The sequence below is a fragment of the Cyphomyrmex costatus genome, unplaced genomic scaffold (assembly GCF_001594065.2).
Source record: "Cyphomyrmex costatus isolate MS0001 unplaced genomic scaffold, Ccosl1.0 scaffold441, whole genome shotgun sequence".
Lineage (NCBI taxonomy): Eukaryota > Metazoa > Arthropoda > Insecta > Hymenoptera > Formicidae > Cyphomyrmex > Cyphomyrmex costatus.
The window spans coordinates 57,947-84,909 of record NW_017278652.1 but is presented as its reverse complement, the minus strand read 5'-3'; the positions used below and the strand labels follow the sequence as shown (position 1 = coordinate 84,909).

Here is a 26,963-nt window from a genome sequence, read left to right as displayed (position 1 = left end):
CTTTTAAACTCTGATTATGAATCCCGTGATATTAGAACTCCCTTTATTACCCATTTTCAGACAACATTCAAATTCGGCAACGCTTCTAAAACCGAGTTTCATAATATCAAATAGGTGAAATGTTTTAATTAATGACATACCTTCCCCTTTCTTTACATAACAATAGATAAGATACCTCTATAAGATAAAATATTTTAGTTATGTTCTTAACGTTCTATTGTTAACATATTCTTTCAAGTTATTAATTTATTCGTAATAAGACATAATTGACAATGTAATTGATCCAAAGTTAAAAAATGACTACTTTATCTGCTGGGGTGAGATACATATCAGCATGTATGTATTTCCTTAAAAATAAAACAAAAAAATTATTGATTTAACAGATTTACAACATCAAGTCTATCAATTTGTTGTTTGTGTCATCTCCTATACACAAAGGAAAGATTAATACCTATTTACTATAACATATATTTGCTGAGGAGAACTCCTAAGTGAGTCGAAACGTTCAAATTTGAAATAAAAAAGGGAAAGAATCTTTATTTGCATATTTATTATTATATGTATTTATTTTAACTTATTATTATATGATACATATTTATTTTAACTTCTACAAATCCTAAAGTTGTTGAAATCTTTATTTTTTATATTATTTTCTATTTTTATTAACTCTCGATTAAAACTTTTATTTTTAAAACGAATACTTAGGCGCCGTGCCGCACCAATCCTGAAGAAATACTAAAATATCGTTTAGTGGCGAATCCGGGGGTGCTTGTCTAGCTGTGTTGATCAACTTGGTCCAATCATCGCGATCAGCTACGCGGTTGGTCTCCTCGAATCTGATAACCGGGCCGCGCATTGGATATCCCGTGATCACACATTGCTGAAGAGGCGCACCAGAGTTTGTCGGTGACGTCAGAGAGCCGACATAGACACCTCTCTGATCGACTGGTAGACCTTGCTCGATCTTTTGGTCCATAGACACCGCCAACACCCACTCTCTCGCTTCCTCTCGTTGATCCGTTGCGATTCCGAGTTTTTCTGGAAGTGGAACTTCTAGGGGAAAGTCAGTGACACGTAGATCGTCCACGTCTAGGACGTTGCCATCACCTTCCTCCTCGATGCACTCCTCCAAATCAAGAAAATGATTGAGGAAGACGAACGCTTCACTCAAAAGACCAGCGGTACGGGCTGCCATACCGGCTTCGTAATAGTATTTGTCAGCGTGAAGAATGTCGGTGTATCGCAGCAGACTGACCGACGTCTTGACCACAACGCCAGAAAGCGCCGGAAATAAACGGCAACCGTGTTTCACCGCCGAGAAATGAGCAGCTTTTAAAAGATGCTCGAATTTGTCCGAGGACGGTGATGAGCGGTAGAGACCATGAAGAACGTCACGAAGTTGAGCCAAGTATCTGAAATTGATTAATCGCGGATAATATAAAAAAACTGTAAAAATAAAAAAAGTGTGAGACGAACACATATAACATTAATAAAAATTTTTTAATTTACATGAAGATTCTGAAAAATTATATGAAAATTAAAAAAAAATTTCTTCAGGGAATCGCAAGCTGTTATACCTGTAATCTTGTTGCGTTGCATTTAGGATGCTCTCTGCCAATTGTAGATACAAATTAAAATTCTGCGAAATCGCGGGTGCGCCGTATTGAGCGTAAAGCTGCAGTGCCTGCGGCGCAGCATCATTCTTCAGCAACTGTGCGGCACGCCGTGCCACAAATTTGTGCAGTACTTCCGGACTTTGCGAGTTCGCGACATCGAACAATTGACTCCATTGACCTTTGCGCGCCATTACCTCAAGGGCGGCATTACCATCCACTTCCGCCAGCCGTTCTATTTCACCTTCGTTCGCCATGGCGTCCTGATATTTCTCTTCTAGATATGGTTCGAGATCAGGAGCGAGCTCACGAACAATTCGTCGCGCGCGATCCCATTCGCCAACAGCCACCAATGAACTCACCGCGTCCTTTAACCGATCCGCTTGAAGAAATACCTGCAACGATATGAGTCGTCATGAATTATTATAGACATTATAGGTTGTCCTAAAAAAAGTTTATTTTTCTTTTTTTTTCTTCTATATCTCCTTTCTCTATCTCTTTAGAAGCTTCATGATGCCGTCTTTTTCCAAAATTTCTTTGATTTATTGGTAAAATATTGATTGAGCTAATTTTATGTCATTCAAAAGACTGAAATTGTTTATCACAAAGAGAATTTTTTAGAGAAAGAAATAATTGAAAGTAGTTAGAGAGTAAGGAGGCTGGAGTAAAATATTCTAATTTTAAACGTCAGTAATTTGTTTCAAATAATGAAGCACATATCTTTAACAAATAGTTAAATATTTGTTAATTAAATGGAAGAATTACCTGAGCGGCGAGCGCGTGTTCACCAACAGAGAACAAACGTCCACCCAGGTCACCGCCGATTTCCGCCGCCGTTTCGGGATCCGCCTGATGTAAAAGGATGTCAGCCGCACGGATGAGATATGATCTCGGCGCCTGCGGGTTCAGAATCAAGGTGTCCAAAGCAGGTCGAACTTCCCCGAGATCAAGCCACTTCCGAGCTTCTTCCAACGCATTTGCCCCATCCAATCCTGCGCTTCTCTGACCTAACTCTCTGCGCAGTGCTGCCTCTTGACTGGGCAAATATTCTCGACACACTCGAAGTGCCTCGGACCACATTCCGGCTGTCTAAAGTGAAATTTCAATGTAATTAGATATTGATAACGCTTTTGAGTAATTAGATATTTAAAAAAAAACAGATATTTATTAGACTTTCATATATAGGCGTCAAGTAGTTATCTCAAGAAAGAATTTTTTTTTAACTGTTGACACATGGAAATGAGGAGGAAAGACTAACCTTATAATGTTCGATTATCATCTCTGGCTTGTGAGCCCTTAAAAGAAGAGCTTCTGCTGTAGCATAGTCTTGCCCTTCGGCGGCCTCGGCGGCTCGAGCAATCAAGACCTGCCCCACTGCTTCCTGGCTATGCGATCGTGCGACATCCTCGGCAGATTCCCAGTCGCGAGTATGGATGTACATCTGTACTGCCTCCATAGCCTTGCCGGCCTGCACAAATTCCTTCTCGGCCTCGACAAAACGACCCTCATCTTCCAACGCCATTGCGTAACGGTAGTGAACCTCCTTCTTCTGATCCACCGTACCATATTTAGCGATCTCCAGAGCCCAGTCAAACAAATTAGCTTCACATGCCAATTGCAAGCAAGGCTCCAAGTAACCGAGTCGCATCAGGAGTCTCGCACCTAATTCTGGGGCCAACGTTCGAGCCCACATCAGAGCAACCTAAAAAAATCAAACTCTGTATTAACAGAGAGAAAAATGACTTCGCAGAAAAAGTTTTGCAACTGTTGTTTTAAAAACTCTTTGTTAATATGATTGGCTTATACATTTTATACATTCGTAACGAATTAAGAACGAAAATTAATCATATTAAAAAATCTTACAAGTGCAAAGATACTTTCTCTGTTGAATACAAACTATGAAAAAACAACGATCCTCAAACTGTATAAATTTTAACCTGCTGTGCTGCCTTTTCTCCCGAAGCTTTCTTGGCGACTCTCAGCGCATCCTCCCACATATTTGCAGATCTATAAGCTGTAACCGCTCCGCGCCAGTCACCGGCACCTAAAATAAAATTACAATTTATATATAAACTTAATAAATTGTAAATTAAATATTTTAATTTTTTTTCAATAATAATGAAGTATTTACACAATAACAAAAAAATATTATAGAATTATATAGTCGATGTTTCGCTGCGATTTTTATATGAAATTAAATTCATTCATTGAAGGAAACATCACTTTCTCAATGTAATATAATAATTTAGAACTATACGGTCTCTTAAACCGACCTAGAAAGTGCTCTTCGGCTTCTCTTGGTTTACCGGCTGCGTCTAGCTCTCTTGCTAGATGTTGATGAGTAGTCTGAAGTAGATCTGGCCGGTGCTGTGAGACCAATCTGACCATATCACTGCGATTTCCTGCTTTGCGATACATAGCAATTGCCTCGTCATGATCACCAATCGCGACGTAGAGAGACTCGGCATGATGGAGTTCGCCATTCTGCTGCAGACTCTCGGCATGTTTTGCCAGCACTTGGTTGGCCTCGTCGCTCTTCATGTGTTCTTGAGCTACTTGATGTGCACGCATCCAGTCACCAGATTGGATGTGAATCTCCACGGCGCGTTGAGCATTTTCGGCGCGAATAAAAAGATTTTCCGCTAAGCTCCGTTCGCCAATCGATGAGAAGTATTCGCCCAACTTTTCGCATTGTTGACGGATTTCCGGATCATCGTCCTCAATTACCTGAAGAAAATGTGGAAAAAAATATATATAATAAACAAATCAATAAAAATGGAAATAATATAAAAGTGCATAAATAAGGTGTATGTATTAAGATTACTACTGCACCTGAATAATTTGTAAAGCTTTTCTCCACTGTCGCGCATTAATAGCGGCCTTCAATGCTAGTACTGTCTCGCCTGCTTCGATAAAGTGATTGATAGCGGCGTCATAATGACCATTTTCTGACAAATGTTTTCCCCAATCTCTTTCGAGTTCGACCACCAAGGTGGGATCAATTTTACGTGCTAAGTCGAGAGCTCTGGCAAAGACACCAGCCTGGGCGTAACATTTGATTGCTTCGGAACCGACGCCGGTCTTTTCCAACAGTTCTCCAGCGAGTTCAGTGAGGTCAGTGGCCTTAAGGCCACTAATCACCTCTTCAACGATTCTTTCATCTTCCAGCAACTCATTGTCGACAAGTACCAACCTGGCGGCTCGTCCTGGACGGCGAGCTTCCAGATAAAGCTTGACAGCTCTCCTAGGATTCGTGGTTTCTACGATGGAAGCCGCGCGAGCCGCTTGGCCAGTGTCCAGCAACCAAGCCAAGTGACGGTCCCGCAGCTCTGATAAACCACTCCAGTTTCGACTTTGGGCCAAATTTAGCGCATCTTCCCAACACCAATAACGCTGATACATATCCAATGCTTTGTCCAGTTCATTCTGTTCTAAATAGATCGCTTCAGCGGTTTTCAAGTCACCATTCAGTATCGCCAGTCGGGCCCAGCATTCTGGATTAGCCATTGGATCATTACCTGTCTCTTTGGCGTATTTTTCACCAATCTTGAAACATGAAAGAAAACAACAAATATACTACTGTGTCTCGAAAGAGACAAAGATATTAAGTTATAAAAAAAAACCTCGGCCGTCTCCTTCAAAAATTTTGCGTAAGCCACGTCACCCATTGCAGCGTAGCACCTGGCAGCTATATCGAGCTTCCTTTCATTCATCGCATTCCTGGCCACATTTTCCCACATAGTCTCCACTTGAGGACCATCGCCCATGTTCTCCAGGAACAGGATGACTCTTCCGAAGTCACTGTCATGCAATGCAGTGCCAAACTCGATCAGTCCTTCGTCTAACAGATGTGCCACTTTGATACCGTGCTCCTCCACCATCACGGACGTTCGACCATCCTCTCGGACAATATCTACCACGTCTCCCTTGATCGACGTCAACGTAACTGCTTCTGGCGCGTCCACATTGTACCAAACAGCCAAGGTTTGACCTGTTTGAGCGACGACAACGTCGCTACCAGTCACCCAAGATGCAAAAGATACCCCTGTCATCAGTAAGACTCTGCAATGCCATAAAATGAGGAATGATTAGAATAAGAAGGACAATTCATAAGTATTACTGTACTTTATAAAATTACTTGTCACCCTCGTTGTCGCTAAGCCAAAGACGACCTCGTTTGTCGCGCGATAGCAATCTATGACCAGCTTCGCTTAGTTCCAGCCAATCAATGCGAGCGTCGTGAACGATCATGCTGATAGTCGCACCGGATAGCAGATCGATCACGCGAACAGTTCTCGGGTCCAACAAGTAGGCTAGTTTCTTATTGTCACCTCCGCCAGCTGAGGGTCGTTCGTTAACACGTACGCTGACCACGTGCGGGTTCACTGCCTCCGTTCTCACGGAACCAAGTGCCTCGTTTTGGCCATACTCGACGATCGTCAGTTCACCAGAGCAAAAGATTAGACATACAACCGGATATTCGAAGAAGAACTTCTCGCCACCAGATCGATCCTCCCATGGAATCTCGCTGATCAAACCCAGTTCGATATCGCCGATTAACAAAGTGCGTACCGTCCGAGCTACTACATTGTTGTCCCTGCGTCCTAAGATACGCACGTCCTCGATCTCCAAACCTGTCTGCGATCTGATGACAATAGGTCGCTGCGAAGAGTCGCTCAAAGGCCGAATCACTACCTGGCTCGGACCCACGTAGGCGACCTCGTGACTACCGCGTACCACTGTGCGTCTAAAAGATGAATAATTCATAAAGATATCTCGATTAAATGCTGATTCTACAATGATTCTGTAGTCGGAAATCTTAATCTTAATGGGTGAGGTTGACTAATCAGCGTGTACAAGTTGACTATTGGTCAACTTTACTGATAAAACTTAGGATTACTGACTACCGACTCATTGTAGAATCAGCATAAGTTTCTACTGATTTTATCATTAGATTGATCATCTACTCTTCAATAACAAGTTATTCTGTAAATAAAATAAAATAAGATCTATGTGATTTTTATGTTGCAATTGTCAGAGACAGAAAGATGCAAAAGAACAAAAATTAAAAAGTATGCAAATGTAAAGAATCCAACGATCCCAAATTCCAGTTACCTCAGAATAGTCTCAAATTGTTCGACGCTACCGCACAATCCTCCGATCACCAGCTTCGAACCGTCTCGTCTCCAGGAGAGCGCCGTGACGGTATAGAAGTTAGGCAAGTCGCGTACGTTGGTTTCTTCCCAGATACTTCTTCGTGGAGACCAATCGAAGATGCGCACCTTGTCCCAGGAACCTACAGCGACGCTCTGGCCACTTGGACTACAGCAGGCCACGGTGATCTCCCTCTCTTGGGAATCCCGGCTGAAATCGAAGGTCTTGACCGGCTTGCCGTATGGATCGTACATTGTCAGCCGTTTATCGCAACCTGCTGCTAAGATATGCGATTGTGGCCATGCCAGAGCATAAGGGGGTACTCCGTGAACACACACGCGTCCCGATGGTTCTGCGTTGCCATCCTCAGCAATGTAATACCGGATAATGCTGCCGTCGGCATGGCTTGACAGGAAGCCGCTACCACGGACGCTACAGATCGAGAAAAATCATGTAAATCTTATATTCTGGTATCATGAATTTAAGACTCATTGACGTTGCAAAAATATCAAGTAATCTTATATTCTGAATATAAAATTTACTTTTTAGAAATTTTAATTTCAGAAATCGCAAAAACAGCAATATCAATAAACTACAAGTACATCTTAATGACAAAGAAATGCTTCTAATATTACATAATATTAAAAAATACTTGTTATATTTTTTTAAATTTTTATAAAGATTTCGAAAAAAAAATACTTTAAACTTATTCAGAGATTACATAATCAGGTATACATAATTGAAATATTATAGAATTTAGCTGATATTAATAAACATCAATTTACTTGCTAGCCAGAGCTATTGTCATAGCGTCGGAAGTATATAAGGTTTGCGCTTTTTGCGATTTGACCATAGCCGCGCGTACTTTCCCATCCGCCAATCCTATGATAATCGGACCATCCACTGGCCAGATCAGACAAGTTACAGCGGCACTTTGTCGGAACTTGTTGCAAATTACTTTCTTGTCACCCCTGAAAAATAATTTTTTTATTATATTAATAAATAATTCATTCATTTATTTTTTTTTCTTTTTTTGGAAATTTTTTTGAAAAATATAAATAACTCTACCAATCTTCTCCTATTTTATATACATATACAATGCAGTCGGTTTGGCCAACTGCAATTTTTGTAGATTCTGGAGAAAAGGCTATTCCTTTCACTATGTAACTCTTCTTGCCAAACTATATAAACAAAGGTAAGATATTGTGTTATTGATATCTATAAATATTAAATTAAAAAATTTTTTAATCTCTGAAACAGCAATATCAATAAAAGACAACTTTGGAAAATAGAAGGTAAATACCTTAGGATCAACTGGCTTAGTAGAGAATCTATCACGCTTTACACCATTCTCATCAAATAAGTAAATAGAACGATCCGAAGATGCCACAGCTAGCTTTAAGTTATTTGGCGACCATGCTATGTTAATCACCCTGTTTTCCAATTCCTATGTATAACATAAATAGATAAATATTGAAAAATTATATATTTATATGTATTTATGTAACATAATTGCATATATTTTAATTATTATTTTATACATTGATTTCTGTATATATAATGAACTATGAACTTCATATATATATAATACTAAATAATATTAAAATTTTTTTAAATCGTTATAAACGAAATTAACTATTCCATTAAAAAAATGATTTTTTCTTTAAGAGTGACACTAAATTTTTTCATAAAAGTTACCAACAAATTTTTGAAACATTAAAATTAAATCTAAATTTATTCTTAAAAATAATTTACTAATAATTCTCGAAAAAATATAATTATTTACACACATTAACTATATAGTTTTGCAGATATCAGGAGATGCGGTAGTGTCTCCGGCCATGTTCAAAAACTAAAAGACACTACAAGTTTCTTATCCCGAGCAACCAATATAGATATTTTTGAACCTCAAAAAATCTCGAGATTTAAAAATCATTTATTTAAAATAACATTTTACTCACTTGCGCTGGCATCACGGTACCTAAGTATTTTAACAGCATGTTAAATCAATATTACTCTCTATTATCTTAATATTATTTACAAGAATTAATGTGCACTTTATACTGACGTAAAGCAGATGTATTCGTTCGTGTATACATGTTCGTTACCTGGCAACAAAACTCCCACTACTCCGACCTCCGACCTATATAATTAACTTTAGACGAAAGATAATCTTCTATATACTTAAGATACAAAAGTATAATATTGTATAATGATATAATTAATTAAAGAGAAAAAAATTAAAAAATAATGTAAAAATTTACCAGCAAAAAAGTATCAGAAATAAATATTATAAAAATTTAATAGCAAAAAATCTTATACGTTTTTGACATTATCTAACAAATAATTATAATTAGAAACGTTTTTTTATAGCATCTATAATATCTCTGTAATATCTAATGATACATTTTAGAATCGGAGCTGTAACTCTTTTCAGGCTGATTATTAAATGCGCTGATGTTATCTATATGTATGCATATTGTATATTTTTTTATTGTGCATGTTCATTTTTGAATAATAAAAACTAGAAAAAGGAAAGTTCTAATACAGTTAAGTGCAGGAATAAAATACAATCTCTCATTTTTGTAGACTATTAAATATATTACTTCTTCAATAAAGATACTCCAAATTCAATTAAATTGGATGCCTTCGGCAGACTATTACGGAGCAGATCCGTGAGTGCTCATTGCTATTGGTATATAGAATATTTTAGATCATCCAATAGCAGCGACCGCTCACGGATCCGTTCCGCAACAGTTGAGAAGAGACTGCTAAACGCAACCATTGTCAAAAATTCTCCATTATTACCATCGACAGATGGCACTCTCTGCGCCTCGTTATTCGCGTAAAAATCAAAGCTTTATGAACGTGGACGATTAGTTTTTTCATATTTATTGTTTAAAACATCTCTTCATGCACAACTCGGCTTTGCGAATTTTTAGACGGTGTGTGCGATTTATTTCACCATTACTTTTTACATGTCACATTATATTTGGCGTGAATTCTTAGGTTAACAAAGCATAACCTTCAAATCTACTTGACGTTTCTCATTATATAAAAAAAGAATTGACATTTTACGTAAAGAATGTATGCTGTAGACGCGAAATCAGTAGACAATAATAATAATAATGATAATAATAAGACATTAATTGTAATAAATATAATTAATGTTAGCAGAAAATCACTTTTCTTTTAAAGTTTCTTTGACATTTCTGTAAACATTTAAGGTTTAGCAAATTAATTTCTTAATAATTTTAATATATATATATATATTGTAATATATTTTATATATTACATATAATTTTATATATATATAGTAATATTTTGTGCATTAAAAATCATAACAAAGACAACATGATATAACACAGAAAAATTATGTCATAATTTTACAATATGATAATTATACATTAATAACACTATTCTTTTCAACTGAATTTCTTTACCACTCATTTTTTCTATTTTCTTTTTCTTCAACATGGTGAGGAAAGAAGTTTAGGTGTAAAGAATAGACTTTATCATATTATGTATTTTACTGTATCTTTTGATGATTTATTTATTTGTCTATTTGTTTTTAGGTTTCATGAACCGAAATTGCTAGGCACTTCAGTTGAAGTAAAGAAGTATATTGATTTGCTCTTTATCAGACACAAAATGGAAATAGCAATGTTGGATGATGAAAAGTTGAGAGACTTGGATATTCCTGCACAAGAGGAAATTAATTCGCTATCTTGGCTACACACTATGGCTCCTGCTTTTCCAGTAAATGGCTCAAAGGTAAAATAATTATGCATGCAACTCAGCTGTGGACATATTTTGTTTCAACAAGAATGTTTTGTGTCAATAGGTCACTATAATTCATAAGCCACAAGCATTCTATAATATTTTGTTAGAAAAATGTAGACATGCCAAGAAGAGAATCACATTTGCCTCCTTGTACTTGGGTACTGGTATCTTGGAAACCGAACTGGTAAGTATAATAAAAATGAATATAGCATTTATAATAAAAACCTGACAAAATAATTATTTTGTATAAAAAGTTGACAGTAATTATTTATAAAAGTTACAAGAAATAGAGTAGAAGATTGAAGTTGAGGAATAAAATGTAATCAATTTTTTGAGTTTTCAAAATTGATATTTTGGGAGTTTTTTTATGTTTCTTTATCATAGATAAATGTCATAGAGCAAACAATTAGCACAAATGGTGGCAATATTCAAGTACGGATTCTATTAGATTATATGAGAGCTTCCCGTGGTAAGCAGAATTCCCGAAAAATGTTGGAGCCACTGCTTAAAAACAAATATGGAGATTGTTGCAAGGTGTTTCTCTATCATACACCGAAACTTCGCGGTGTGATGAAAGCAGCAATCCCAGATCGCTTTAATGAACTCGTTGGTTTGCAACATATGAAACTGTATATGATCGATAATGATTTGATCATTAGCGGGTAGGTCAGAGTTGTGATTGCCATTGATCTTAATTAACTAAGAAAGAAAAAATCAGAAGTTATATTAAAATTAATAACTGAAAAAAAAGAAAAAAAATTGAACATTAAAAACAACATTCAACATTAAAAATATTTAATAATCAAGTTATTTGAATAGCTTAAATATAAAATATATAGTATATATTTATAAAATATAATTATAAAAATTATTTTATGTTAGGGCGAACCTCAGCAATGATTACTTCACAAACCGACAGGATCGGTACTTTGTTATAGAAGATTGTGAGGAGCTTTGCAACTTTTATAATAAATTGGTCGAGAAAGTAATGGAGTTTAGCTTTTTGTTACAACCAGATGGCAATACGAGTTTGAATCTTGCTGCAAACTGTCATCCTTACAAAGGATCCGTGAAAGGCTTTACCCAAGAAGCAGCGTCCAAGATACAAATATTCTTATATAATGAAATAGAAAAGAATGTTGATCTCAATAAAGGTATAATTTTATTCAGAACAATAATATTAAAAAGAATATTACTTCGAGAATTAGATTTTCGCAAATTAGATTATTTAATCTTTAAATATTGCAGATGCAGACACATGGATATTTCCATTAGTGCAAATGGGCCAGCTGAATGTTTATCATGATAGTGAGATAACATTGAAACTTTTGCAAACTGCTCCAGCAGGAGCCACACTCAAATTAGCGACGGGTTATTTTAATTTAACTACTGAATATTGTGAAGCTGTGCTTAGAGATTGTCGAGCAACATGTCACTTTTTGACAGCACATCCAACTGCCAATGGCTTCTTTAGTATGTTTTTATTATATATTAAACCGTTAACATAAATTCTTTAAATCCTAAATTTTTTTATTACGTTAAACAAAATTGTATCAGATTGTTTTTTTTTTACATGATTATAACTTATTTTTCTTTTCTTATAAATCTGGATAAACAGTTACCGTAGTTAATAATTATTTATTTCAAGATGCCAAAGGAATTGCCGGAGGGATACCAGCAGCATATACCAGAATAGAGGAATCCTTTTATAACTTATGTGAAAGAATGAATCAGCAAAGAAGGATAACGTTATGGGAATTTGTCAAACCGGGATGGACGTACCATGCCAAAGGTCTTTGGTACACTTTACCAGATCAGCAAAAACCCTCGTTAACTCTTATAGGCTCGCCAAATTTCGGTAAAAAAAAATTTTTAGTATCTTGAATTTTAATTTTAATACGCTTATAATAAATGATCTCCCTTAAGAATTTCTTCTCTAATTTCAAAATTACATTTTATTTCTTAACCTTAATCTTCTTTTCACATTTTTTTCTAATTTATTGTTTATTTTTAACACAATTAAATTGTATGGAATGTGAAAATTTAGGTTACAGATCGGTGAAAAGGGATCTCGAAACGCAAATAGCTATAATGACAAGAAACGAGAAATTGCAAGACGCGTTGCATGAAGAACAGGCACGATTGTTCTCCTGTGCTAAACCTGTAACGAGAAAGACTTTCTCGCAGCAAGATAGAATACCACCGGCTTGGGTATGCGCGGTTGTACTCTTTTTTCGTTACTACTTTTGAAACCAAAATGCCTTGCAAAAAAGCAAATCTTATATTTTAAACTTATTGAATTTCAGTTGTAACATATTGTACAAAATAAGTGCAGGATTCCGTACTAACATTTAAAGCAATAACATACAAAAAATTTAAGCAATACTATGTAGACAGTAAGAAAATCAACATTTTGGAGTTGCTTACGTTATTACCTTACATCTGTGATTTAGCAGATTCGCTTATTGTTTATTCTTTACATTTTTTGTATGCCACAGCTTTTAAGACAAATCCTGCGCTCTAAACTCATTTAATTCTAACTGTAACATATTGTAGAATAAGTAAAGAATTCTACGTTAATATTTAATTAATCGAACGATGAAAATATCCGTGAAATGAACATGAATTTTTATTTTTAAATAATTTTTTTTATTGTATAGGATTTATCGTTCTCTATATATAAAACAATTTTTTATCAAGCTTCATTTATAGAACATGATTTTTCTATACAAAGAATAATAAAATGTTGGATTACGAGATATAAAGAAGGTTGGATCTGATGTTAGGATTCTAAATTCTAGGGAATCTTTGTATCTTAAATTCTGCAAATTCGAAAAATTGAACTTCATTTTGTAAATAATAAATTAGCATTTTATTCTGTAAGTTTGCCGGCAAAAGTTGTGAAATCGGTGACGCGATTTTTTGTGAGCTATCCTGTAGGGTATGTGATAAAATTTAATATTACTATGATGCCGACGTTTCTTGTGCAACGTCGAAAACGTGAAAATTGTCTTAATTCGGGCAAAATAATAATGACAGTAGCGATAGTGATAGTAATAATAGTAGTAGCAATAACAGTAATACACAATTGGTTGTCTATTGCCACTCATGATTCACGGATTAAGATAAATTGCAGCAATATTCGATCGCTGTAACGACAAGTATCGCGACACTTGCGATAGGAACAGATCGCTATTTCACACTTAGAGATTTCCAAGACCGGCGCAGCGATTAACAATTGCCCAGGGAAGAGAAGTTTACTTGTCGTCAATCACGAATGTTTCCTCTTTGACGAAAAATTCAACAACTTCTTCCTCCACGTTTTTCGAATCTGAGTCCAACTCATCAGTATCAATATCTGAAAATGAACGTGACAATTAATCTCTAAAGTCACATCAGAAGTATTACTTATTTTCAGTATTATTAATGCAATAATTTTCCATGCGTTCATAATTACTACAGTATATACTTACAATGTATGTACACACATCTTCAGTATAGATAATTTAATATATTTAATATACTTACTGCAACGTAACTCAAGACGACGCTTCTTTTGATTATTCCATTCATCAATACGTTTCGTGCGATATTCTTCGAATGCCTTCATCAGCAAGCAACGTTTTTCGATTAATTCCTAGAAAATTAATCATTAGTTAAAGTAAATCACTTTCCAAATCTATAAGAATTTTAGACGAAAGTAAATGTCTCCTTGTATATTATTTTATAACTAAATAAAAATCAGAATTCATAATGTACTAGAATACTTAAAAAATATTATTAGAAAACTATTTTTTATATATTATATATATATATATCAGACTAGAATAGAAAATTGAATTTAACCAATCAAAGCAAAGTATTTTACTAACCACATTGATTTTCTTTCTTTTGATTGATTAATTTCAATATCTAATCTGACATGAAAGCTTTAGATATATAATATTATCTTATTAAATGCACCTTTGAAGCACGCGTCAGCCGCATGCGGTCTTTGCTCTCGAACTGAGCCGAGTATTTCTTCAAGTTTTTCTTTATCTCCTTAATCTGCTCCGCAGTGAGCAGAGTTGGAGGTCGCGGCCGCCACAATAGCTGGTTGAATGCGGTCAGGTTGACTCTCTTTAGAATACGGCCTTGGAATGTCCATATCCAATAACCATTGTCAACGCTGGTCTTCCAACTGGACACTGCCGTGACGACATATCTAAAAAATTAATCGCGAAGAAAGTTAACTTCTTGCTATATTTTTTCTATGCTTAATTTCTTATATTACGAGCTGTTTCATTAGCTGTTGTAAAATTACGTACCTGCCAGTTGGATCCCATTCCACGTCCGAGGTTTGATAATGATCAGTGCAATTCATAATGGTGAAATCGTTTGTGTCGATAAACTCCAGAGCACCAGCCATTGTCGTCAAACCAGCAAGGACAATGAATTGACCCGACGGTGACCAGAATAAGTGATTGCAAGCCTTCTTTTCCAATCTTTCTGTTGAAAAAGAAGCAATTGGTAAACGTTAAATTTGAATCAATGAAGCAAAAACTTGCACACTATTAATTGCAACATGTAAACAAATTTAGAAGTAGTTTCTGTGTAATTGCTTACTGAGAAGGGCAGGCTGATGACCGTATCGCACTTCGTAGAAGCTGACATTCACGCTAGGTATCTCCCCGTGAATGATGGCGAATTTACTACCAACTGGCTCCCATGCGAAAGCGTGAATAGGCTCCTTTATCTCTACACTGTCCACAGGAATTTGTTTCTCTCTCATGTGGAAGATTTCGAAATTATACGACATACCCTGTAGTATAAAACACGAGAATAATCTTTTTTTTGATAGTATGATTATATTTTAATAATAAAGTTACTGAAAAAATGTTCTTTTGTTTTCGAAAGCAAAATTTAAAACTTGTTAAAAGATACTACAATTATAATTTAAAAAAATGTTGTATATATGTATAATAATAAAATATACTTCAAGCAACAGATAAGCATTAATCAACTCACTGTGTATTTTTGCTCTGTCTTCTCCTTGCGTTTAGCAAAGCGGTCGACTTTCACGCATAAGTAGTCACCAGATTTTTGCCAGAAGATCTTGCAGTCAGCCACGTTGAATAAATTCTTATTTCTTATTTCATTGCGACTAAAAATTAACAATTTTTCGCAATAAAAAAATTCTTTTATGTTAACAATTTGAATGTGATTTAAAATTTGAAGACTCACTTAGGAATTTCGAGCAAAGTTACTCTCGCAGGAACGTCTTTATCTTCTGGCACCCAGTAAGCAAGAACGTTATCCGTCGGAGACCAACTAAAATCTCTGATTCCTGGAATTTTGATGCTTTTCTTGTCCAGCAAACCAAACGACTAAAAGATTAAATGCAATTATATAGTGACTCAAGTTACCCAAATAACACAAAGTTCAAAATCGGGATGTGTATTGTCTGTGTGTATAAATCTTAAATAACAACGAATAATTAATGTTAAATATCATAAATTGAGAAGAGTAAAATGTGACTGAAAAACGCTTACGGGAGTCTCATAGACACTGAGAATGTCCTCTCCCATGCGCGCTAGATATTTATCATCATGTGACCAACGGAAGATTGGCCAGATGGAAGATCCATCAGGGAAGAATGATCGTTTTTCTTGACCTGACAAGATATCCCAAATCACGAGGCGCTTTTGATCCTGCCCAAGATCAGTACGTGGAGTATAAGTGACTAGATAACGTTCACAGGGTGAAAAGTCGATGCACTCAACACCTCGCTGGCTGAATCTGGCTTGCTGGGTGAACTGAGGACCACCCCACAGGGCGACTCCTAGCTTATGGAATGTGGACAGGTATGTACCTAACGGTGACCATTTCACATACGTCTCTGTCCAGCGCTGGAATCAGAAAAAAATGATTTGATTGCAACAGCTCTGTAATAACAAAGTTAATTAAAAAAATTTAATAAAGTTAATTAATTTTGCTGCATAACAAATTATGTGGATAAAGAGTACAGTCCAATTAACGTTATAAATGCTTCAAAGTATATAATTTTCTTTTAAAAATAAAACTACTTACATTACGTTCTTCGAGTAAAGTAGGCTCTGGTGCAGAGTTTTGCCAAATCTGCACTGACACACCTGCTCCATTACCACAAAGAACACAGAACTGATCATAAGCGTCTGGCTCCAACAAATGATAGTGCAAGTCACTAGCAGCTTTGAAGGGTTGAGCTTTTGGCGGTTCCCAATTTTCAGGGATATCCTCAAACTTTTTGAAATCCGTGAAAAGATTAACCTTGAATGTATGTGATTTGTCGATCTTGTAATTATTGGTGGACTTAACTGCAGCGAGCGCATTCAAATGATTATTGTATTCCAAAAAAATGTATCTGTTAAAAAAGAAAATATTTCAGAAAGAGTATCGATAATCATTCTGAAAGATACTTTTTTAGAAAAATAATTTCAATTTTTTTTTAGTTTTTTTAAATTTAGACTAACCCTTTAGTCTTGCCATCGGTTTCATTTATTGGATAGTACTGATTGACTATTGTCCCAAACTTTCCTAGAACTTTATTGATAACAGATTGAAGCTTCTCCAATTTATCAGGCTCCACCCGAGGCACATTATCCACGACAATTACAGATTCCACTCCATCCGTTTCAGAAGGTTTCTGTTTTAAGATATCACCGAGTAATTCTGTAAGTTTACAATACAGATATATATTCATTGTTATACGAACCATTTATTCTAATAATACAAGAATCTAGAAAACAATTTCAATCTTTCAGAGTTGACACCATAATCTATATTCTATAACACAGTTATAGCTGGATTTATTACACCTATTTAATTTATGATAATTAAAAGACACTAATTAATTTCAAGGAACCAAAATGATTCACATAAAAAAGAATAAATACTAAGTATAATATATTTTAATAATAATCCCCAAATTTAGTTATAACAATTAGATATAACAAAAAAATTAATTGTTTAACATATTTTACAGAGATTCAGAGATAATAGATAACCATCAGTTCCTGAAAAATTAATGTTAATTTCTACCATGTAGATTAACTCTATATATTGATTTAATTTACATTTTTCTAATTCTAAAAAGTTAAAAAAATAAAAATTCAATTAAACCAAGATTAAAGTTAATCTTATATTATTTGAACCGGGCATTAAATATATTTATAGTTTTGCGAAAGCAAGATAGAAAGTTTTAACGCAGTCTAATGCAGTGACAAAAAAAGTTTAATAATTTTCATAATTTTTAATTTTTTCTTGTCAATTTGAGGAAAGAGAGGGAGGAAGGAGAAGAACCCTATACACTTGTTATTTGAAATTTTGAAAAAATGTTTTAATAATCAAATTGTGATATAAAGAGTGCATCGGGGCAGCTATCAGCATTATTTTATTCTTATTTTACATATAATGATACAAACGATAATGATACAAACGATAAACGGTGAGACCATACATAACAGGTGAGACATGCGCTGACAGCATGCTTCTTGTACATGCTCCAAGCCGACACTATTAGATCTGTTCGCATTGCTTGTACTTTTTGCACTATTGCACTCAGCAGCATTTTCGCTTTTTCTCCCTTCAACGAATATATATTTATTTTCCTTTTAAGTGCAAAAATTTTTGAAAATTTCAAGCAGTGCGAACAGATTTAATTTGACGGGATGTAGTACCTAAAATTCAAGCCGCAGTAAAGTATTGACCCAAATGGAGTTAATGGCATACGTCGCGAGCTTCCATTATGCACGAAGAATCACATCGTGTACAGTTGACTCGAAAAGTATAAGAAAAAAAAAAAAAGAAATTGCCATAAGGAGGAACCGTTTGCATAATAGTACGTGAGACAGTTCCCTACACCAATTTCCTATCAAATTCTTCTGCAGACCGGAAGTACTTCAAATTACTATCGCTCGAAACCGGCGAGAAAGACGATTTTTGAGGACGAAACGGCACGTGCTGCATTATGGAGGCGCGCTCGCGCGCACTCATACACATATACAGATTACGATGAGATTCGACGTATCTCTTAACGTGGCTTAGCGTTGTGATGGTGTTGGAAGAAAAAAAAAAAAGAAACAAGTAGATACTTGCCCTCATCGGTGATATCGTCAACGAAGCCTTCCGGATCGCTGAAGTTGGGTTCCTCATCGTCGTTCATCGGATCGTCGTTGCCCTTGGCAGTCTCGTCGTTCTGGGCCGTCTTCTCTGTCAACGTTTTCTTCGCCATCTTGGAAACCTCTGAGCATATTCCTCTGCTTGCATCCGTGCCGCACCGCAGCAAAAATTAAAATGGCAGCTACCTCAGGATTATAGACTCAAGGTACACTTTCATGAACCACTCAAACCGTCCATTATTTTTTCAGTGACAAATGCCTGATATTCGTCAATATTGCTAACACGATCTTTTTTGTTGCTGAAATAACTGGTTTGAGCGACTCGTGAAAATGTTCAATTTTCAATGCGTAGTCTGATTCTAGTCTATTGGCTCCAGCACACTGGACGCGGAAACGCTTGTCGTGCGGCAAAATGTGACGCGTAGCCAATGAGTTTACAGCTCCTAACATGTTCATTGGCTACCGCGGAATAGCGCTGATTAACGCACTTGGGTGCAGTGAGTTGCCGCTACAAATGCTTTGAGTGAGCTCTTGTACCTGTTTGGTTTACATATTTAGATCTAATAGAATATGCCAATCAGATAAAAAAGCTCATTGAGCGCTTAGTGAGCGGTCGTGTTTCTGGGGGCCTATTCTGTACACGCTTACCGACAACTGTCGGTGTCGTTAAGTAGCGATAACCAATGATATGGACTGTTCTACGAGAAAAGAGCGATTCTTATTGGCTATCGCTACTTAACGACACCGACAGTTGTCGGTAAGCGTGTACAGAATAGGCCCCCTGGATGCACCGATTCGTAGCTGCAACTCGACCACATCCTCTATTCCACATGTTCCACAGTCCTATTCCGCACCATGTAATTCGGTCTTAATTTACTAAGGTGATCGCCATCTAGTGGCGGAAACACACAATCACGCTCAGTTTCGTTTCGCAATTGTCATCAGTGGGTTTATGTCGTGTCTCGTGATTAAATCTCGTCAGAATTGTCGAAATCATTACTTCATATCGCTGTGCCTCGCCATCAAGAGAAGATTCTCTTCGTCTCGCAGCGAATGCTCTGCAATCGCAAGATTTCCAGTGCGTGAATCCTGTGTGTGGGTCGACGTCGCACGGTCGCAATCAGTTGCGATTGTCATAGTGCGATCAAAAGAAAATGGCCGCTGCCGCGGCTGCCGCGCTGCTCGATGAACTTATGGGCAGAAACAGGAATGTCTTGCCCAATGAAAAACCCAAGGAGCTTAATTGGGAAGATCCCGAGGTGAGTCTGCATCGAGGTTGGACGTTTTCGAGAAGTCTTTATCAGCTGCTTCGTAATCCTTATTTTTGACAATTTTTATCTTTTCTCTCGTTAACCCTTTCTTTTGACAATGGCATTCATCTTTATTTGACGTTCGCAAGAATTCCCGAGATTCTAAGATGCAAACAACGAAAATGTATATATTTGAGTTATGATACTTAAAAGAAGTCGAAATAATATACTCCAATATCTCATTCTGTTTTAAAATTTTATAAAATTATCCCCCTTCTACACACATAGCAAAAATATTAGCAGCCATAATAAACTAATAAAAAATAAGGAATAAAATGTAATATTTAATCGTATTTAATATAATAATTAATGTTTCTATTTTAATTCCTATTTTTTTTATTTCTATATTTAATATTTTTTTCATTATATGTAAAACTGTAACTGTTCTTTATACTTTTTCTACGTTATTGTTTTTTAAATTCTTTTTTAAAGCTTGGAAATATCCCTATATCTGATAAGATTTCATCTTGTCTATAATTAGAAGATACACAGTCAAAACAAAATCTATATGACTACAAGGCCTGTATTTAAAAGTAAATATTTACATTTATCTGAGAAAGATCTTATAAATTCATTTTTTTAAGCTAAGCTATACAATCATTAAAGATAGATATAATTTTATTAATTAAAGTTTATTTTTAACTTAATTATTTTACATTAATTTATATTTATTTGCATATAATTAATCTATGGAATGGTCTTATATTTCAGTTTTGCAAGCTGTATCTGGTGAAATTTTGTCCCCATGACTTATTCGTTAACACAAGAGCGGACTTAGGTGCATGCCCCAAGGTACACGACGATGAGGCCAGGGAACTGTTTGAAAAGGCGCCGCATTCGTATCGTAAACAGCAATACGAGGATGAGTTTATCAGGTATTGTCAGAGTATGTTAAACGAAGTGGAGAGAAAAATCGTAAAGGGAAAGCAGCGATTGGCACTGATTGGGAGAACAGAAGCAGTAAGTTTCACCAAAAGATCAGATTGTAAGCGCAGAGTTGTAATTTAATAATCTTTGTGTATAGCCAACACTAACTCCAGCCCAAACTCAGAGGAATGAAGAACAGATCGCTTTACTAACAGAAAAAATAAATAAGTTAGTTGAAGAGGCCGAGCAAAGTGGAATTCAAGGTAATGTGGAGCAAGCACAGGGCCTAATGCGTCTTTGCGATCAGTTGAAAGAAGAGCGCGAAACCCTCAGAAAATCTAATGATAACAGTCATTACAACCAAGTGAGTATGAAACAATTGTTTTTTGATTTTACAAGTTATAACTGATCTATAAGTAATTGTAAATGATTAATAATTTGCTACTTGAATTCTTATACTAATTTGCAGACTGCTGAGCTAGCAGCCGCACAGGAGAAACAAATGGAGGTATGCGACGTATGTGGTGCATTTCTTATCGTAGGTGATGCTCAGCAGCGGATTGATGATCATCTAATGGGAAAACAACATGTGGGCTATGCTAGGCTAAAGAGCGCTCTTCAAGAAATTGTGGTAGATATTTTGATATTTTTTCATTATTAAGCCCTAAACAATGCGAGGGAATAGCGATAGCGATAAGTTTCAAACTATCAAAAATGCGTATTCCGGTGTATTCGATTTCTGATAAGTTAAAACTTATCGCTATCGCTATTCCCTCGCATTGTGTTTAGGGCTTTAAGGTTCCTGTTCGCTTATTATTGCTGTCTTGGAATGTGGCGTTAGAAGCAAAGAAATATAATAAAAATTTATATTTGAATTCAATTATAGTGTTGATTGAACAAGAGAGCCTTAAATAAATCCCCAAAGTTGAAAAATTAAAATTGTACTTATAGAACAAGCGTGAGAAGGCGCGCGACGAGAAAGAGCAAAGAAGAGAAGAAGAACGAAAGCAAAGAGCACGAGCGAATGAAGATCTCGATCGACGGCGGAGAGATGGCGACAGAGATAGAGATCGCGACAGAGAAAGGGACAAACGTCGCAGGCGAATGGATGACGACAAGAGCCGCCATGATTCGGGCGGTCATAGGTAGAAATTTCTACATTATGGCCTCTCTTTAAAAAAATGTATTCTAAACTTTTTAGTCTAGAATATTAGAATAAATATCGGTTAGAATTTTCATACATTTGATTGTTTCCAATTTGATTTCTAAAGGATATGTTCTGTTGTATTTTTACGTTCTAGCAGAAATATGATGTTCAAGAATCGAATGAGCCAATGTAACGGGGATGTTGCTTATTACAGAAATTCTAGGCATAGAAGTAGAAGTAGATCACGAGATAAACATCATCGAGATGAAGATAGTCATCGACGTCACGGTCGAGATAAAGGTGAATAGCAATGTTAATTTTTTTAATGTGTTATTGTTTTAATAGTTAGAGCCTGTATGGTTCTAATCATCTTTATGGTCGGAATATATGCAATCTAACAATAACACATTAAAAATATCTATATATATATTTTTTAGACGTGTTTCTAGAACTGTATAATGACAATGATAATGATAATGATTTCAGGTAGTCGTGATCATCGTAGTTCCAGCCATCATAACCGTCGCCGTCACCGCTCGCGAAGTCGAAGTCACAAGTAACTTCTCTTGATTGGTTAGTGAGTGAGAAGTAAGCCAGGTATGCACCAAACAATATAACCATATTCGTCTCAATTACTGTACAGGTACTCTCTTGATCCAGGTGAGTTGCCATTCCGATGCACATAATACATGTACATGATAATATAATCTGTGATGTTTGAAGCGTCGCGTAAGTCACACAGCAAGTTCGTCTCACTCTCTCTGAAACACACTCTGTTTCTCTCCTCCTCTCTCTGTTTGATCTTCCAGAATAGTCACGCTTTCATGAAAAATTAACGCGTCGTATTATAAAATTCGTGGAACACATTATGTTCTTTTTCCTTAACATCAAAATTTGTTAGTGATGCAATCACGTACATAGAGCTGGGTGATCAAAGATAAAATGCACAGAATGTAATAGGTAAACTTATTGTTATACAGAGTGTTGTAAATACATTATATTAAAAAAAAAACAAAGTGCTTTAACGTATCATTGTTAGAAATATATTCTTAAATTTCATTAACATTTATAATAATATATCACTGTCAAAAATTTAATAAAATTTAATGTATTTATAACTGAAAAGTATATTTGTGTGTGCATGTACATGAAATTGAATGTATATGTTCATTACTTTGTGCGTAATTACGAGTTTCGTTTACATATAAAGGAAGACTTGTAACAGGCTACTATAATATTCTTTTCTAAAACTTTTCTAGAAAGATCAAGAAAATTATATTTAAATTTGTTTTCGTGTTTTTTTTAAATCTTTTAGTCACAAACTAACGTAATAATTTTTTTTTTAAACTGGAAATACATTTATGGATTTAATCTTTTTTTAAATTTTTCTAAATTTAATTTTTTTGTACGATTAATTTTTTATAATAAACTTTAACAATATAAAATTATACTACTCTGGTAGAACTTGTAGAAAGTAAATTTTTATAACATTTCAATTTATAGTTTAAATAAAAATAGCAAATTTTAATTATTTTATGTGTGAAGTTTAATTTTTTTACATACGTACCTCTAATATTCATTCCTAGTATTCTCGATTTATTTATGAAGTAAGCTAGGAGGAGGTATACCTATGCTTGCTTTTATCGGTTATTAACTCTGTACCCAAGCAGCACAAGAGCACACAAGTCCAAGATTTCGTTTTTTTCCAGGAGAAGCCCGCGAAGGTCTATGGAATTGTGGATATGCGCTTTCAAGATGAATCGAATAAATGTGAATAAATGCAATCAGGTTGAAATTCATCCCACATAACAAATTCTTACTGTTTATTTAAAATTTATTATTTATTTAAAAATAAAACAAATTGTTTCTATATAAAAGAATACAGCGTGTTTCTCTTTATTCTAAGTAGTCTTATCGCGTTTTGTTTTCAGATAATTGAATTCGGGGCTTACTCTTCGAGAATTTACCTTGCTTTTTCACGTATTTTATAAAAGGTCATCATATTTCTTATGATAATATAAAGACAAAGAGAAACCTCGGTAAAAGCTGATAATTTTGGACTTGATCCTTTTTGCTTCTCGGGCACAAGATTGTCTTCGTAGATTCGTTAATGCCGCAATTTTGTTTGCGCGTCATTAACGAGAGAGAGAGAAAGAGAGAGAAAGAGAGAGAAAGAGATTTAGTGGTTTAGTGGAGGGGACACAGCTCTCAGTGCCCGCTTCATAGAGCTTCGTCCACGACTGCAAATGCACGAGTGCACAACTGTGAGTGCGCCCTGCAAACGTGTGACTGTGACTATACGAACCTCTAGCTTCTGCCACGCTCAATTGACGAGGTATTTATGCCGGAATGATAATATCAACACATGTCCTTCTGCCAGGAAAATTATCCCTTTGTTTTCATGTTCTTTTGGGATTCTTGGCTAGCTAAGGTTTAACGATCTTCGAGATATAAAGTTTTAGACATGGATCCTCAAATTGCCGGTATTTAGGCCCATACATATTCCCGCAAGACTGACATTAATATTCTACCATTTTTATCACGAAACAGAATACATTTAAACGTGAACGCTATTCTTAGCAAAGCTAGAAGGAAAAGAAATATAGGTAATTATAAGATAGATTATAAGATAAATTTATACCTGATGCTTTTGTAAAAGAAAGATATAATATTTATTTTAATAATTACTTTTAAGAGAGCAATGATATTCAATTATTTAGAGATTTCATGTGAATGACGAAAGTGGCCAATCTACCCTCCCCTCACAGACAATGAAAATTAACTATTTGTGTATTTTTTGATATTTCTAATCAGAGAAATTTAGTTGGTAATTAATGAGGACCTCGTGCGCTTGTTAAACAAACACACAGTCGACAGAGGGACAGGATTTTGCTACCAAGATTATCATTAAGCAATGTTTGGCTATTACATTGTATTTCGATATTGATAACATTTTTACTAAAATTTGGATTGTCTACTTTCAGGAAGAAGAGAAGAACCAAGAGGGATTCTCGGAACTTGTCCAAGACAGCGTTTAACATATTGTTAAGGTAAAGATTTTGCATAATCTTAACAATAAAAAAAAAATAATAAGAGAAGGGAGGACAGGCGAAGAAAATATTTGCGTTTGAGATCACAGACATACCAGAATCGATATAAATCGTGTTCAGAGCATTAATATTTTAGACCATCCATACATAAACAGAATGATCAGCAAGGTAAATTGTATAATACAATTTGTATTTGCTGTTATTATTATAATAATAATACCTGTAAATTGTTATTTAGAATTAATAAAACAATGCCCTACATATCTTTCTGTTTGCACTATTTTTTATTTCTTTTTTTAACATACTTTGGTGTGTATATATATCGGAATAAATTTAAATATACTTAAAATCAACTTTTCGTCGTAATTGTTAAATATAGAATTAATTAGACTAATAAAGGATAAAAAAATAAAGTACAAAGCGAAAAATCTGTGAGAAGGATTAATTATATATAAATACACAGTCACATAAGCTTACAAAAATATATAATTTATTATATATTACAAATAAATATATGAGCTCAATAATACATAAACAGTCATACTAATACTGTACATCACAATCTTCTTCTGATATAAAACAGTTCGTGTAACAACAGCGTGTTTATTTCAAACCAATTTGCCTTGTAACCTGGATAATACAACAAAACATTGTTAATTTAATTAGTCTTACAATTATAATTTTTTGTGTAAAATATATTTGCTAAATAAATATAATTATATGAAATTTTAATATTTAATATAGTAATAAAAAATATAACCTCTTAATAAATATAACAAGAATCATTTCTGTAAGATTTGAAAATTGAACATTTTTCTTGACGAAATTTCTACTTGGCATTAGATCAACTTACCTGTTCATACACGGTCCAAGCCATAGTGGTCATTAAAGTACGCCTTAGCATTCTAGGAACAATACCCTTGAAATATCCTAAGACACCATACTTTTTGTAAACAAAGAACGTCGCGTGACAGATGCCATGGAATTCGTTCGGGTACAACTGCATCTTCGTTTTGATAACATCCGGCGGTTGTGTCACTATGGATGCTAAAATTCCAGCCAAGATTCCGCAGCTAAAGTGTACTGATATCAATGAGTTGTTCGTCGCTTCTGCAAACAAAAGAATTTGTTATTGTCCAACGAAATATCAATGCATACTAAATGTAATCTGTTTAAAAAAAAAAATTATAGGGATATCGATAAGTTGTAATAGTAAATCATAAATAATTTCATAATTTTTATGTAAAATATTTTTTAATATATGATATCATTCTTATTGGACCGCAAGAATTCAAACCGATGAGAACAAGCCGTAGCGGTCCAAACTGGATCACAGTAGAGACCCTGTAATCAGAGTCTGGACACCTAAACGTCCGACATTTTTCTTCTAAATTCTTTCTAAATCTCACTTAGTGAGATAATACATCTGTCTCTTTTGCACGATTTAGAAGAAAAATATCGGACTTATAGGTGTCCAAACTCTGATTAGAGGATCTCTAGATCACAGATGCTTCTATAAAATTGCGTGTGAATTTATATACTATGTATGTAAATTTTTTATTGTGCGCCGAAATTTTTTAATATATTGCTTTGAGGAATACCTATACTAGCAGCCGCGTTTTTTAATTGGGTGTAAAACATGAGATATAAACCACTGTAAGGTGCATCTCGCAGAAGAGTAGGAACCAAGCCACTTGATAAACCTTTTACTCCCTCTTGTTTGTAGATCAACATAAGAGCCTCGCTGATACTATTATACTTGTAAACGCCACTCTGCACAATACAGAATTATACTTATATAATCGACTCGAATTAAATACATTTTGAAAAAATTAAAAGTAATCATAAAATCTCCTCATATGGTCGGAACTTATAAAAAATATATATAATATATATATATA

General features: G+C 35.0%; 5 protein-coding genes across 8 annotated transcripts in view; 2 read left to right on the top strand and 3 right to left on the bottom strand.

Moving 5' to 3' along the window:
* Window positions 1-688: 688 nt before the first annotated feature.
* Window positions 689-8,767, bottom strand: Oseg2 (intraflagellar transport protein Oseg2). The gene is made up of 14 exons (XM_018544451.1): window positions 8,729-8,767; window positions 8,071-8,214; window positions 7,836-7,948; window positions 7,553-7,738; window positions 6,729-7,199; window positions 5,752-6,360; window positions 5,237-5,675; window positions 4,446-5,159; window positions 3,887-4,340; window positions 3,551-3,657; window positions 2,872-3,315; window positions 2,379-2,702; window positions 1,578-2,008; window positions 689-1,412 (listed from the first exon to the last, which is right to left on the bottom strand). The coding sequence occupies exons 1-14, from the start codon at window positions 8,765-8,767 to the stop codon at window positions 689-691; spliced, it is 5,199 nt and encodes a 1,732-aa protein (XP_018399953.1).
* Window positions 8,768-9,680: 913 nt separating this feature from the next.
* Window positions 9,681-12,884, top strand: PGS1 (Phosphatidylglycerophosphate synthase 1). Its single transcript, XM_018544448.1, has 8 exons — window positions 9,681-9,712; window positions 10,343-10,541; window positions 10,612-10,734; window positions 10,935-11,212; window positions 11,433-11,704; window positions 11,799-12,023; window positions 12,199-12,408; window positions 12,598-12,884. The coding sequence occupies exons 1-8, from the start codon at window positions 9,681-9,683 to the stop codon at window positions 12,798-12,800; spliced, it is 1,542 nt and encodes a 513-aa protein (XP_018399950.1). The 3' UTR covers window positions 12,801-12,884.
* Window positions 12,885-13,537: 653 nt separating this feature from the next.
* On the bottom strand, window positions 13,538-18,846 carry eIF3b (eukaryotic translation initiation factor 3 subunit B; the record flags this gene model as incomplete). The annotated part of the gene is made up of 11 exons (XM_018544408.1): window positions 13,538-13,908; window positions 14,079-14,187; window positions 14,514-14,754; window positions 14,858-15,038; window positions 15,156-15,351; window positions 15,558-15,693; window positions 15,774-15,916; window positions 16,082-16,438; window positions 16,620-16,932; window positions 17,042-17,240; window positions 18,666-18,846. Coding segments are annotated over 11 exons (2,157 nt in total), but the record flags the coding sequence as incomplete, so codon positions are not given.
* Window positions 18,847-18,878: 32 nt separating this feature from the next.
* Window positions 18,879-25,265, top strand: LOC108777548 (luc7-like protein 3). 3 transcript variants are annotated; one of them, XM_018544472.1, is made up of 9 exons: window positions 18,879-18,894; window positions 19,634-19,947; window positions 20,710-20,958; window positions 21,023-21,229; window positions 21,335-21,496; window positions 21,817-22,010; window positions 22,170-22,312; window positions 22,499-22,609; window positions 24,997-25,265. In XM_018544472.1, exons 2-8 carry the CDS (start codon window positions 19,843-19,845, stop codon window positions 22,570-22,572), a joined length of 1,134 nt encoding a protein of 377 aa, XP_018399974.1. In that variant the 5' UTR covers window positions 18,879-18,894; window positions 19,634-19,842; the 3' UTR covers window positions 22,573-22,609; window positions 24,997-25,265. The 3 variants fall into 3 exon arrangements, with proteins under 3 accessions (XP_018399974.1, XP_018399972.1, XP_018399973.1); XM_018544470.1 differs by having other exon boundaries at window positions 22,167-22,312; XM_018544471.1 differs by lacking the exon at window positions 24,997-25,265 and adding an exon at window positions 22,656-22,957 and having other exon boundaries at window positions 22,167-22,312; window positions 22,499-22,585.
* A 359-nt stretch (window positions 25,266-25,624) lies between these two features.
* The window catches only part of LOC108777549 (solute carrier family 25 member 38), a 4,175-nt gene continuing 2,836 nt past the window's right edge, over window positions 25,625-26,963 (bottom strand). For both annotated transcript variants that reach the window (XM_018544474.1, XM_018544475.1), the window contains exons 5-7: window positions 26,664-26,835; window positions 25,916-26,172; window positions 25,625-25,692 (exon numbers count right to left, since the gene is read on the bottom strand). In XM_018544474.1, coding sequence (XP_018399976.1) covers window positions 25,666-25,692; window positions 25,916-26,172; window positions 26,664-26,835 — 456 coding nt within the window. In that variant the 3' untranslated portion in view covers window positions 25,625-25,665. The remainder of the gene's footprint in view (window positions 25,693-25,915; window positions 26,173-26,663; window positions 26,836-26,963) is intronic.

Coding starts and splice junctions, on each gene's coding strand:
- Oseg2 (XM_018544451.1), bottom strand. CDS start 8,767: ATGCTGTTAAAATACTTAGGTACCGTGATGCCAGCGCAA. Junction 6,361..6,728: donor CAATTTGAGACTATTCTGAG/GTAACTGGAATT, acceptor TTCATCTTTTAG/ACGCACAGTGGTACGCGGTA. Junction 2,009..2,378: donor AACACGCGCTCGCCGCTCAG/GTAATTCTTCCA, acceptor ATATCGTTGCAG/GTATTTCTTCAAGCGGATCG.
- LOC108777548 (XM_018544470.1), top strand. CDS start 19,843: ATGGCCGCTGCCGCGGCTGCCGCGCTGCTCGATGAACTTATGGGCAGA. Junction 22,011..22,166: donor CATGATTCGGGCGGTCATAG/GTAGAAATTTCT, acceptor TTTACGTTCTAG/CAGAAATATGATGTTCAAGA. Junction 22,313..22,498: donor ACGTCACGGTCGAGATAAAG/GTGAATAGCAAT, acceptor TAATGATTTCAG/GTAGTCGTGATCATCGTAGT.
- PGS1 (XM_018544448.1), top strand. CDS start 9,681: ATGCACAACTCGGCTTTGCGAATTTTTAGACG. Junction 10,735..10,934: donor GTATCTTGGAAACCGAACTG/GTAAGTATAATA, acceptor TCTTTATCATAG/ATAAATGTCATAGAGCAAAC. Junction 12,409..12,597: donor TATAGGCTCGCCAAATTTCG/GTAAAAAAAAAT, acceptor GTGAAAATTTAG/GTTACAGATCGGTGAAAAGG.